This window comes from Rhinolophus ferrumequinum, chromosome 17 (assembly GCF_004115265.2).
Source record: "Rhinolophus ferrumequinum isolate MPI-CBG mRhiFer1 chromosome 17, mRhiFer1_v1.p, whole genome shotgun sequence".
Classification (NCBI taxonomy): Eukaryota; Metazoa; Chordata; class Mammalia; order Chiroptera; family Rhinolophidae; genus Rhinolophus; species Rhinolophus ferrumequinum.
In genome coordinates this window covers 13,515,143-13,527,947 of record NC_046300.1, presented here as the reverse complement: position 1 = coordinate 13,527,947, position 12,805 = coordinate 13,515,143, and the positions used below count along the sequence as shown (strand labels likewise).

The following is a 12,805-nucleotide window of genomic DNA, read 5'->3' as shown; positions in this document are numbered from 1 at the left end:
GACCACGGCTCAGGGTGGCAGAAGCAGGAAGTGGCTGATTCCAGCCCTGTCTTCGGGCTAAGAAATATCATACAAGACCAAAAAGGGGTCTGCAAAGCTCCAGGGGAGCCATATGTCCTCCTCTTCTTGGCATGTGCTGTGGAAGTGGAAGAGACTGTGTGGGCATGGGGGGGGCAGGGGGGTTGAAGAGGGAAGCCCCCTCCCACCCTCTCTTCAGCACAGAAAGTTAAAAAAATAAATAAATCCAGAGTGTTGCATGAGAATTAGGAGTGTCCACGTGGGTGAGTCAGCCAATGGGAGACTGTTACATACAGACCCTGGGGAGCCCCCAAATTATAATACAGCAGCAACAGGGCTCTTGGGGCCGGGAAAAGGCACCCTAGTCCTCACACAGGCACAGGCTCCACCAGAGAGGCTGGGGCGGTGTCCTCAAACAGCTGGCTGTCCATGAAGGGAGCCAGGCCCTCGGCAGCTGGTTCGGACAAGCCCATGATGGACTCCAGGAAGCAAACACTGGCGTCCGCAGGTGGAGAAAAAGCAGGAAAGGGAAAGTGGGGTGCCTCGAAGTTGTCCAGGCTGTCGGATACCTTCCGAGAGGTGTAGTGAGGCCCCAGACTATAGTCTGGCAGGGCCTGGAGCAGCTCAAAGGAGTCGCAGGAAGACAAGCTGAGGTCCACTGAGCTGCTCTGGCCGGCGTCCATGCTGGGCGGTACTGAGGGGCCAGGGAGGCCGCCTTCTCCCAACCCTTCAAGGCTACCGTTTAGGAAGCAGCTGGCATCCAGGTTGGCATTTTCATCCAGAATGCCTGATGTGAAGCTAGAGCTGGAATAGTTGTGGGTCCAGCTAGCCAGGCCGCCGGGGTCACCAGTACCGAAGATATCAGCTAGGTGGAAGCAGCTGAGGTTGTCGAGGCTCCCCACACCCCCTTCCTCCTCTTCCTCCTCCTCTCCACCCAGGTCAGAGTCACTGAAACTCAGGATCCGCTCCAGGCTGTCGTCATCCACAGCCGGCTGGAAGCCAGGGCCAGGCAGGGCCGGGTGGGCAGGGCTGTCGGGGGCCTCGCTAGCGCCCGACGCTGTGGAGCCATCAGTCATGTCGCTGCTGCAGCTGTGGTCTCCCAGCTCACTGCTCATAGGGGAGTTGGCCAGTGGGAAAGGAGGGGCCAGGACCTGCTCGCCAGGGCTGGGTGGACCGCCCTGGGCAGGGGCCTCCAGCTCCCCAAGGCTCTCAGCCCCCTGCTCCAGCTGCAGACGGGTGAGCGTGTGGATGAAATGGGTCTGAACCCGCGCCTGATTAAATTCCACACGGCCCTTGGGGTTCTCACAGCCCTCCTTGCAGCAGCCACAGGGGAATGCCGTGTGATCCATCTGCAGAGAAAGAAGAGGAACAAGTGAGGATCCTTTGGAGCCCAGAGAAGCCCCCAAGCTTCGGCTCCCCTTCTCAGCCAAGTCCAGCCACCGTACCTGGCACTTGATGCCCGCCAGGCTGCAGCTGCAGGTCTCAGGGTCACAGACCCTATCGCAGCGACAGCCACAATCCTCTCGGGATTGACGCAGAGCCTGCAGCTCCCGCTTCTCCTCCCGATCGATCCTCCGTACACCAGCAGCCCGTAGCAGGGCCCGCCGCTTCCGGGCTGGGTAGGGCTGTAGGAAGGTCATTTCTTCCAACTGGCCACCGGCCACAGCCGCTGCCAACTCCTCTTCTACAGAGGCGTCATCAATAGTGTCTACTGTCAGTGGCAGGCCAGCCTCCGTCTCAGGTACCCCAGACTCTGCAAGCTGCATTCGCGGGAAGGAGGAGGGATGTAAGCGGTACACATACACGGTCTTAGTGCCCACAGGCATCAGTCACCAGACAAACCCTCCGGATGTGCTTACTCTGGGCTGAGCACTGTGGATACCCTAGTGACTGGCACAGCTCAGAACACTGCCCTCACGGCATGTGCAAAGAGATTTCCTGTTCATGCCCTTCCCCAGTGCACGGACAAACCCCCTCCCCAGCCAGACAGATACACCAACCCCCAATGTCCATCAATTCTGCATTTCCCTCCCCAGTGAGGTCAGACAGATTCAGGCCCTACAGCAAACCTGATACCTGGCACACCCCACTCCATCTGCAGATAATCCAAGCGACAGGACCTGACCAAGCAATTACTGGCCTCTTTCCCCAAATCCATAATGAGCAAACCGGCACCCGCCCGTGACACCCCTCCCCTCAAGGCTAGGACTTCAGGAGCTGCCCTACTGTGTGGGCCTTGGAGAGGAGTCTGCCTACCTTACATCGAAGCACCTCCAGCTTCTCCTCCTTCAAGCGTAGGCGGAACTTCTCGCGCCGTGCCCGGGCTCGCTCCTGGGTAAACTCGGCCAAGGAGAAGCGGCGGCAGGCACTGTGGCGAGGGGCCATACCTAGAGTGCAGCCACCACGGCTGGGCACGCTGGTGAAGCCCTGGCACCGAGGAAAGTAGAAGACAGTGATGCCATCGAAGGCTACGCGGCCTGGGCGCTTCCGGGGAGCCCGCTTCAGGATAGAAAGGGCTGGAAGGCAGACAGGGAGGGGGTAGGGCATGAGTTCTCTGGGAGGCATAGCACAACCCCCTGGAAGATGAGGCTGCACTCTCCTCATACCTCCTCCTCTGTCCTCCCACCCCAACAAAGAAATGGATCTGAATTTAGGAGCCAGCCTGGCTAGGATTGGAGATGGTAAAACTGAACACACCGCCCCTATGCCAACACTGCCTTATTGTTACTCACCAGTCCAAATGAGAGCATTTGTGAGATTCAACATCTTTCCCATCTTTATTAGCCATTTACAGTTTTCTATAGTTTTTTTTTTTTGATTGATTTATAAGACCTCTTTATATATGATATTACCGTGTCTCCCCAAAAATAAGACCTAGCCGGACAATCAGCTCTAATGCGTCTTTTGGAGCAAAAATTAATATAAGACCAGGACTTATGTAATATAATAATAATATAAGACCTGGTCTTATATTAATTTTTGCTCCAAAAGACGCATTAGAGCTGACTGTCTAGCTAGGTCTTATTTTTGGGGAAACAGGGTAGAGACATTAATCATCTGTCTGGCCTATCTGTGAGAATCTTTTAGTCTTTTATTTTTGTTCATGGCATTTTACAAAATGATTTCTAAGGTTTATGTAGTCAAAAATATATCGATCTTTTCCTTTATAGCTTCTGTGTTTTGCCACAGGCTTAGAAAAGCCTTCCTTTCGTAAGTTATTGGTGGTATATATTCAATACATATACTGGTATATTATTGCTTTTTATTAGGTTGAACCATAAGAAATTACCATAAAATAGTTGAATATTGGCAATTCCATATAACTCAACTTAATATATTAATTTCGTACCCAACTACCTGAGGGAATTCCCTTCTAAAAGGGAATGTTTTCTGTTCATATTCTTGAGTTTACCAGGTAGCCAACCATCTGCAAATAATGGCAGTTTTGCCTGTGCCAACACAATACAGAAAACTCTTACTCTCTCAGTGAACTGAATTGGCTAGCACTTCCTGAACAATGTTAACCAACAATGATGACAGACAGCGTCCTCCTCTTGTTCCTGGCTTAGTGGGACGGAGTCCAGTATTTCCTCACTAATCAGAATCAGCTTTTGGGTGGAAACCAATTTTTTTTTTAAACCATTTAAGTAGAATTCACTTATTCCCATCTTACCAAGAGTCTTATCTAGAAGGAACATTACATTTTGTCAAATATTCTTCCAGCATCAAGAGCTCCTATGTTTTTCTTCCTCTGACATAGTCATTTGGTAAACTCTATGGTTGGGTTTTATAATATTAAACCATCCTTGTATTTCCAGCGTAAACTCACAGTAGTTTAGTCAGTTAATATACTTAGATTCTCTGTGCTCAAAATCACACTTTTTTATGTAAAATGCAGATATACATACAATGCACATATAAACAGACATCATCTCTGTGGTATTAAAATATCATTTGGGGTTGATTAGGGGGAAAAATATCTAAAAAGCCTCCTTGGTGTGGAGGGGAGTGATAATAAAAAGTAAGGTTGAGAAACACGGCTTCAGGGCCATCTCTCTTAGTTTGGAATCAGAATCATGCCAGCTTGAAAAATAACTGGGAAAAAACACTTCACTACATTCAGGCAAAGCCAAACAGCATTTTGACAGGAGAGGGACCGGCTTGACAGGCCTCTTGGCGGAGAAGTGTGGGGCGTGGGACTACAGGGGTGCAGTTGGAAGGACAGGGCAAAAGCTGGAGAAACGAAACTGGAACAGAAGGGAGGAGCCCGGGTGGGAAGGCAGAGGGCCATCTGAAGAGCTCCATCCTGCACGTCAGGACTCCGAAACAGGGGAGTCCTAAGGTCAAGGGTGAATCTAGCCAAGTGCCTCTGGACAGTGGGCATTCCTGAGTGACCACTGCATTCCAGGAAGTGGACAAGGTGGAGAGCATGGGAGGGGAGCTAAAGCTATGGGGCGCATGATCTCGAGAGACCAGAATGGCTTTCTTACAGGCTTCCTAATTTCATCTTCAGGAAGGAAGAAGGGGTGTGTGGGGTTCCCAGGGGAGAAGGGACTCACGGGTGAAACTTTGGGGGCCACAGAAGTCACGGTCAGGCAGGGGCATCTGATCCCAGGGGCCTTCCTCTTCCAAGTCCCAGGCTGGGGACACGGAAGAGCTTGGGGAGCAGGAGAGAGAGCGGTGGCCCGACGAGGACAAAGAAGAGAACGAGCAGAGCGAGGAGTCGTCCTCATCCAGCTGGTCAAACTTCCTCTTCAGCAGCCCAGTCATGGTGGTGCAGGGGTGCTGTGGGGTCTGGGCACACACAGCCTGGGTAGGAAGGAGAACGCTCTCATTGGTCTCATTGGCAGCCCAGGGTCATCATCTCCGCCACTCACACCCCAGGCCTCCCAGGCCCTCTCGCCCCAGGCCCTGCAGGAGGCACATCTGCAGGAGGCTTCTTTGCATATGATGATGAGGGAACATCCAGGCCCAAACCCTCCTCCTGGTTCTCGCAGTCTCCCACCCCCTCGGCCTGAAAGCCCTCCCAGGACACTGCCAGGCACCTTCCCCACTACTTCCTACAACCCACCTACACACACACATACAGCAGCCCACCAGATGGACTGACAGCCTCGCTGATTCCCCGACAGGAATCCTCGGGGCTGACTCACCGGCTGGGTGATTCACACAGCTCGCATCTGTGTGCCTTTGTGTGTGTGAGGCCCTCTGTGACAGGCTGCACAGCCCTGTACAGTGGCTCTGCTTCCTCCACCACCTCCTCCTCCCCTCCAAGCATACCCACAGGCACAGGCCCAGCTGCAGCCTTCGCTCCAGGGCCCGGCGAACCAGGACACCAGGCAACAGGCTGGCTTTGACACTGGCCCCGGTTCCCACACCCTGGACTTTCCGGAACCCCTCCTCTCCTGAGAAGGAGCTGCCCAGACTTTCCCTCAGAAACCCCCGCCCCGCAGAAGTCCCCTGCCTCCAGGCCTAACTGTGGGACCCAGAGCCACCGAGGCTTCTTGTCTCTTCCACATCTCCTGTTTGATCTTACAAAGTCACCTACATCTTGCCTTCTACTCCCAATATCTAGCCGTTTGTTCTAATTAACTTCCTATGGAAATTATTTTTCCCCCTTAAAAAAAAGAACTCTAGTGAAACTGAGCTGCTAAACCAATGTCCCACTCTCTCCCGTCTGTAGCTTGGTGACGTGGAGCCACCCAGGACACACCACTCATGCCTGCCCTTTGAGGGTCTCAGCCTAGCTGGCCCCATCCGAGTGGAGGGGACTCAGGGTTCCTTCCCCTAAATGCCACGGCAAATAACAGTCCCTTCCAGTGCTTCGGAATCTCCCAAGGACTCAGTCCTAAGAGCTGAGCACAGATACCTTGTCTCTGCACGTCCGTGGCACTCAGGGCTGGGCCCCCAGGAGGTCAGCAGGAGGAAGGGGAAACGGGCGCAGAGGCCCCAGTGCTGGGGAGCCCCTCCCCCACTGCCATCACAGGAAACGAGAACAGGAAAAACTAAGCAGAAGGCTGGCGATCTCCCCTCCTCAGGTGTCCTTTCTAAACACCCCTTGCTCCTTCGCCAAGCCTCCCACGAAGTTACTGAATCCTAGACCTGGAGTGAGTGCTGTCAACTGACTTACTGGATAGACTTACTGGGCAAAATTCCTTCCAGGGACAGCCTCTCCCTCCAGGCACAAGAGAAGCAACAGTCTCCCCTCCTTGCAAACTCTCCATGCTGGGGGGGAGGGGAGCGCCGGGGAAGGACACACAGGTGTTTCCGGGGCCTGTGGGGGCTGCTCAACGGGTAGGTTCTCAGGATTGGTACCCTGCCTCCCAGGGTTAAACCACAAACAAAAACAACCCCGCTCCCAGCTGACCTGCCGGCTCTCCCAGGAGATGGGGGAACTCAAGCTCCAGAGCCAGGCATACATACGCATACACACATGCAGACCCGAGACTCAGACACACACACACACACACACACCAACAAACCGCACCCAGGCATGCTGTCCCCACAGTCCCACTAGGAGAACCCATCCCTTCCCAAGCTCCAGATGCTGTCTACAGGGTACTGGGTGCCTCCCGAATCACCACCCCCACCCCCAGGCCTCAGACACCTCCTCCCAAACCAAATGAACACTTGGTATTTCTGCCTGGCTGTGCCTTAGAAACATAAAAGTCTGCAGGCCCCAAATCGAACCCCTTGTCTCTATTCCCCAACCCCCCACCCGTGCCATCTGTTCCTCTTCCTGTGTTCCCTATCTTAGTAACAGCACTGCCACCCACCCAGTTACTCAAGCCAGAAACCTGGAGTCATCTTCAACTCTTTTCTCCCTCCCCCTCCATCCACCTCTCGTTGTCCAGTGCTGGAAGTACACATTAGCTCATTTAATCTACACGAGGCCAGGCACAGACTCGGCAGGAATTACGGAGGCCGCCCAGCAGAGAACTGTAGCTCCAGAACCAGACAGCCTGCATTGGAACACTGGCTCGCCTCTTAATTGGCTGGGTGACCCCGGGCAAGTTCCTTAACCTCACCACTCCAATTCTTTGTCTTAAAACCTCACTGGGTTAGGCGGTTTACGTGAATCAATACACGCCAAGTTCTTAAGAACAGTGATAAGTGTTTAGTGAATGTGTCATTCTACACTGTGAAAAAAAGAATGAGCTCCTGGATACACACAACACAGATGAATCTCACTGATAGCGTGTTGGGTAAAAGAAGCCAGACACAAGCATACCAGTGAATGAAGCTCAAGAAAAAGGCAGACTCAATCTGCGATGATACAAGTCAGAATAGTGTTGGGGGGCAGAATAGTGTCCACAAATGGTTTATCTTGATCTGGGATGTAACTCATTCCATGGGTGTCTAAAACCACCAAAATCTTCAGCTGTACACAGAAGATTCATATACATCGTGTATTTTATGTATGTCACGTATAATTTTAAAAGTTTATTACCCTTATATCTCTGTCCCTACTGCTACTACTCATGTCCCTGCCTCTGCTCCTGTCCTCTCCCCGCAGCCATTCTTCACCCTGAAGCCAGAGTGATCTTATTAAATCACATATCCACCTGCCACCCCCATGCTCAGAATCACTCCGGGGCTCCCCTTAGGGTCAAGTCCAGAATTCCGAGAGGCTGAAGCAGGCCTAGATGCTGCCTCTCCGCCACACTCATCCTGCTAGACTCTCCCCACCTCACCCCACTCACTTTACACTCCAGCTGAACTTGCAGTGCCCCCGCTCACCTCCTAGCCTCTGCACAGCTGGAACCTAGCCTCACCCCCCGCCATTTAGAAATCCTCTCCAAGAGGCCCTCCCTGAAAGCCCCACTAACCTCCCTGACTACATGCCTCTCTGGGTTCCCACGGGCCCGGGACGCCCCGTCACAGCCCTTACCCCCCACCCTGCAAACGCCTCACTGCTCAGCTCCTTCAGGTCTGTCCCGTCCGGCTGAGGGCCTCTCTGCCTGGTTGTCACTGTGCCCCTGCCTAAGAGCAGTCTGTCATACAGAAGGCACCTGAGGGCCATGTGAGGTTGGCAGGTGGGCGCTTCATATCATATATAAACACAGAAACAAGATTTAAGCACATGAAGTCTCTTGTGGTGGTGGCTACTAGTCAGTGTAACCTGCTCCTGTCACAATGAAGGGAGGGGTGGGGGAGGGTCGGCACATGCCTGCCCATCCCCCAGTCTACATCAGAGGGTTTGAGCAAGAATGGTACCCAGAAGGGGGGTGGCTCTGGGGGCAGGAGAAGAAAGCTCAGGCTGCAGGCAGGTGCCAACACAGGTATCTCAGGAGGCTCTCTGTTCCAGATGAGTAAACAGAGATGTCAAGGAAGCAGGTTCAAGCCAGACACCTTGGTCCTGCCTCAGGGATACCTACAGAACAGGAACTTAAGGTGAGAGGTGGACACAGGGAAGCTACAGAAGTGCCGCAGGTAATGTGATGAACCCTGGCACCATCTGCGGACCTGGAATGAAATGTCCTCCCTGATAGTCCTTTGCGGTAGGGGGAAGGGGAAGAGCCACTGTCCCACCTGGGAATCCAGAGGCTGAGAGAGGCAGGAGCAGGGGATGAGACAAAAAGACTCAGCCAGAGACAAGGAGAGGCCAAGTCAGAAAAAGGAATGAAACACAGATAGTGGAAGAGTCCAAAAGTGTCAGACAGTGAGTCAGAGGGTGGGGGAGGGGCCCTCAGCAGCTACCCAGGAATCAAGATCCCGACTGTGGCACAGTTCCCAGGGTGAGCACAGCCCCCTCCTGGGGTCCTGGAGGAAGGAAAAGCAATTCCCAGGAGCTGGCTCAGACAGAAATACCACACCCCCAGGAGCCCTGGAGACAGGCCCTGAATCAAAGAGAACCAGACTTCTTCCGGGATCTGCCTGGGCCCTGAGAATCAGGGCGCCTTCCTGCCACCACACACAGGAGCTGACAGCCGGGACTCAGAGAGCACACCTCCTTACTGTACTCGCCACAACTGTCTCCACACTCAGGCCACACTCCGTGAACCCAGGGAAGGCCACCTCACCCTGGGCACCAAGCAAACAAAGGCTATTTGGGGGGTGGGGGGAGGAGAGGGGCATCTCAGGGCCTCTGAGAAGTCCGGCCCACTCCTCTGTGCATCTCAGTAGTCCCAAAGCCCCAGCCCCCAGCCAAGAGCTGGTATTGGGGAGGGGGCCCCTTCAGTGCCTCCATCCAACTCCCAAGAATCTGAAGAATGTGTCCGTTAACCTCCGAGCCCCAGGCCTTGGGTCAGTTTCCCCCAATACCTGGGGTCACATGACCCCTGGCCCTCAAGAACTACTTCCTGGGAGAAGGGGAGGGCACCTCAGAGCACCTTGGGCCCCCACTGGGATTGGCTAGAAAAACAGCCTGGGCAGCCCAGAGGGCAGACAGGAAGCCTTGGCACACCCCTCCCCCACCCCTTCCTCTGAAAGTGATCCCGGGGGGAGGAGACACTTCTTCAGCCTTGGCCTCCAGCGCCTGGCACTGGTTAGGTGCCAAACGTTTGCTGGCTACATGAGGCAATTGCTTCTGCAGCAAGGAAACGGCACCTGACAGCAACTGCTTCCTCCATCCAAGGGAGGCCTCTTTCACTCTCATTCATTCATTCAACAAGTATTTCTCGAGCTCCTCTGATGTGCCAAGCACTATTCAGGCACTCAGGCATACAGGGAGCAAGACAGACACTCGTGCCGCCCCTTGAAGCTTTGAGTCTAGTGGGCAGGAGTGTAATTAAAGTTTAGGACCCCTGCTGTGTGCTGCGATGAAAGGTCGAAGGGGCAAGGCAGGAGAGGTACAGCTGAGGGTGAAGACAGGTCTGTCCCAGGAATGGATGTGGGAAGAGTTCCAGAAAAGGGCACAGCAAGTATGAGGGACTCGAGAGAGGGAGAGTCAGAATGGGGAGGGGGGAGGGGCCGTGAGGCGGGGTCTAGGTGGCCTGGGCGCCCCGGCTGGCTTTAGCCTGAGGGCACAGGAAGCCACAGCAGGGTTTAAGTAGGGAGTGACAATACCAGATTTGCATTTTTAAAAGATAGCTCAGCATTAGGACTGAAGGGGGTGTGACTGGTTAAACCCTGCTGCCAGAGTGACAGATGACAGGACAAGGGCACAGGAGAGCAGGGAATAGACTTGGTGACCTCAGGATGTGGAGACCACAGAGGGCAGTGATGTCAAGGATTTGGGGGTGACGTGATGAGCTCCACTTCAGAGGGCTGACACATCTGAGTGGAGGTGTGGAGTGGGCAGTGGAGCCAGGGAGGGGCGCTCTGTGTCAGAAGTGTGGGCTAGTGTGTGACTGTGCCAGGGAGCAGTTGTGACTAACTGGTGATGGTTGCTGTGGAGTGGGCATCTCTATGGAGGTCCCCGGGGAGGGGAAACTGGGGACCGGGAGGAAGTACGTGCTGGAAAGGGGAGAAAAAGTGCGTGGGAGAGAGCCTACGTGTGTCCGAGGGTGGCCGGGGGAGCTGCGCCCGTGACTCACAGCGGTGGCCTCTGCGTGTGACGGCGACTGACAAACAGGTGAGCGTACAACACAATCCCTCCTCCCTCCCTCCTTCCCAGGGTCCGTGACTCACGGAGCCTCACTCCTCGCTCATCCCTCCCTGATCCCCGCCTCCCAGGGGGGCCGGGCACGCGCGGCAGCCCTGGTACCCGCCCCCGGGGGGGAGCCCGAGGATGAAGGCGACAAATGTCACCTGCTCCGGCCACGCGAGGAACTTCTGAAAAGTTCTCAGGCAACTGGGTCAAATGAAAACTTACCCACGGACACGCGCACCCCGTCACCCCGCCACCAGCGCACAGCCTCCGCTCGCTCGCCACCCTCACCGGGCTCGGGGCGCCGCGACTTCTTGGGGTGCCGGAGGCTGGGCGGGGGAGGGGAGCGGAAAACCTGCGCCTCTCAGCCCCCGACCCCGTCTGTGGCGCTCAGTTTGGGGCCCAGCTGGGGTGTCCTTGCCCCCGCGTCCGCTCAGGGTGGCAGGGGGCAAATGGCAGGGGCCGGAGGAGCAGTGCCACCTGCGCGGGACACCCCCGCCCCAAAGTCCCGTCCAGCCCAGCCCGGAGCCTCACAGCGCTTACCTGCGAACCAGGCGCTCTTCAAAAACCCCGACGCGAGCCGCGTCGCCGCCGGGGACGCCCTCCGCACCGCGACCCGTGTTCACCCGGCCGGCAGCAGTCGGCCCGGCGGCCCCTCCGCTCTGCGCGTCCGGCAGCGGCGGCGGCGGCGGGAGACTGTCTGCGCAGCCCCGCCCGCCGCTCCGCCCTCGTCGTCAGTGGAAAACTCCGGGGCTGGCCGCGCTGACGCACGCCCGGCCGCCCGCCAGGCCGCCCGCCGCCCCGCCCCGGAGGCACCGCCCCCTCCCCCGCCCGGAGCCGGGCGCCGCGGCCGCCGGCCTCCCCGCGGACTCTGCCCAGTTACGGCGCCGCCAGCGCTCTCCGCCCTCAGTCCCCTCCCATCTCCGCCCGTCCGTCGTCTTCCCCCCGCCTTGCTCCCGCAGTTTTACGAAGTCGCCGACGCACCAAGCCGGCGCGGCAGGGTTGTTGAGATCCCCATCTCACCCCACGTACCCGGTTGACAGATGGGTAGGCTGAGGCGCAGAGCGTGGGTCAGGTTGGGACGGCGGCACAGCGGGGGCCTCCTACACGCCCTCACCCCTACTCCTCCCGAGGCAGTTTACTATAATCCAATCTAAACGTTTTCTCCGCGCTCTCCCTACCACTCACCCCCAGATCCGCCACAAAAGTAAACGGACTTGGAGAAGACCCTAGGGTGGCAGGTGTGGGTAATCCATGGGCCTGAATTTCACCTTTGCCCACGGGCCAGAGACCTGCAGAAGCCCTGTGCAGGGGTTCCTGGAACCATTCCCCGACCACCCACCCCATCCCTCCTTAAAAAAAATATATAAAATAGGACTGGTTTCTTCCAAGCCAGACCCTGGCCACCTAAAATGGCCCACTTGGCTCCCGCCAAGGCCTTTCCTGACTAGAGGCCAACTCTCCCTGTATTACTGCCCAGGGGAAAGTGTGTGCAGGCCCAGCAGCGAGTCCTGGCCCAGGACCCCACCCTCTGCCCCTCTTCCCAACCGCAGATGCGACCCTACCCACCGCGCGTTTCTTCCCTCACACCTTTGCTGCAGCCGTTCCTCTCGCTACTTAAAAGAACTCCATCGCCTTTAAGGCCGCTGCCAGCGCTGCCTCCTCCAGGGAGTCTTCTTGGGAGCCTGACCCTCCCCCTCCCAGTCCTGCTCCCGCTGCATTCTGGGTTCTTCTCTGAATGTCCTAGATGAAAGTTGTCAGTGACTAGCCCAGCCCTCAGGATTCCTTTCCACCTTCCTTCAGGTGGGGGCTGGGGTGACCTGTGCTGCCTGGATGGCTCTGGGGTGAAGATGATGGTGAAGGCCCCTCTTCAGCCACAGGTGTGTATGTAGAGGGGGACAGGAGGGGTCTGCCCGCACTTTACCTTTCCTGGGAAGAACAATAGGAGGGAAGCCAGTTAGGAGAAGCTACAGCCTCTGTCCTTCCTGGGTGCCTTGAATGTGTGGACCTGGAGGGCCTGCAGCAGGAGGTGTCTGGACAGCTAGATCCAAACTGCCAGTGATTTCCTAGTGCCCTGAGGATGCCATCTCAGTTCCCTGGGGCCTACAGAGCTGGAATCATCTGGCCCTTGCCCATCTTTACAGCCTCACTTCTCTCTTCATACTCCCATCCCCCACTACCTTTCCTGCTCCTCCATTTTAAGGTCTTTGTGTACAGTTCTTTTTATTTGTACATTATGCTTGCAACATTGATACA

At 55.9% G+C, this 12,805-nt stretch overlaps 1 protein-coding gene across 1 annotated transcript; it reads right to left on the bottom strand.

Annotated features, from left to right (window-relative positions):
* Positions 1–311: 311 nt before the first annotated feature.
* On the bottom strand, positions 312–11,236 carry CSRNP1 (cysteine and serine rich nuclear protein 1). The gene is made up of 5 exons (XM_033132239.1): positions 11,093–11,236; positions 4,578–4,827; positions 2,275–2,534; positions 1,464–1,778; positions 312–1,367 (listed from the first exon to the last, which is right to left on the bottom strand). The coding sequence occupies exons 2-5, from the start codon at positions 4,786–4,788 to the stop codon at positions 387–389; spliced, it is 1,767 nt and encodes a 588-aa protein (XP_032988130.1). The 5' UTR covers positions 4,789–4,827; positions 11,093–11,236; the 3' UTR covers positions 312–386.
* Between the last annotated feature and the right edge of the window lie 1,569 nt (positions 11,237–12,805).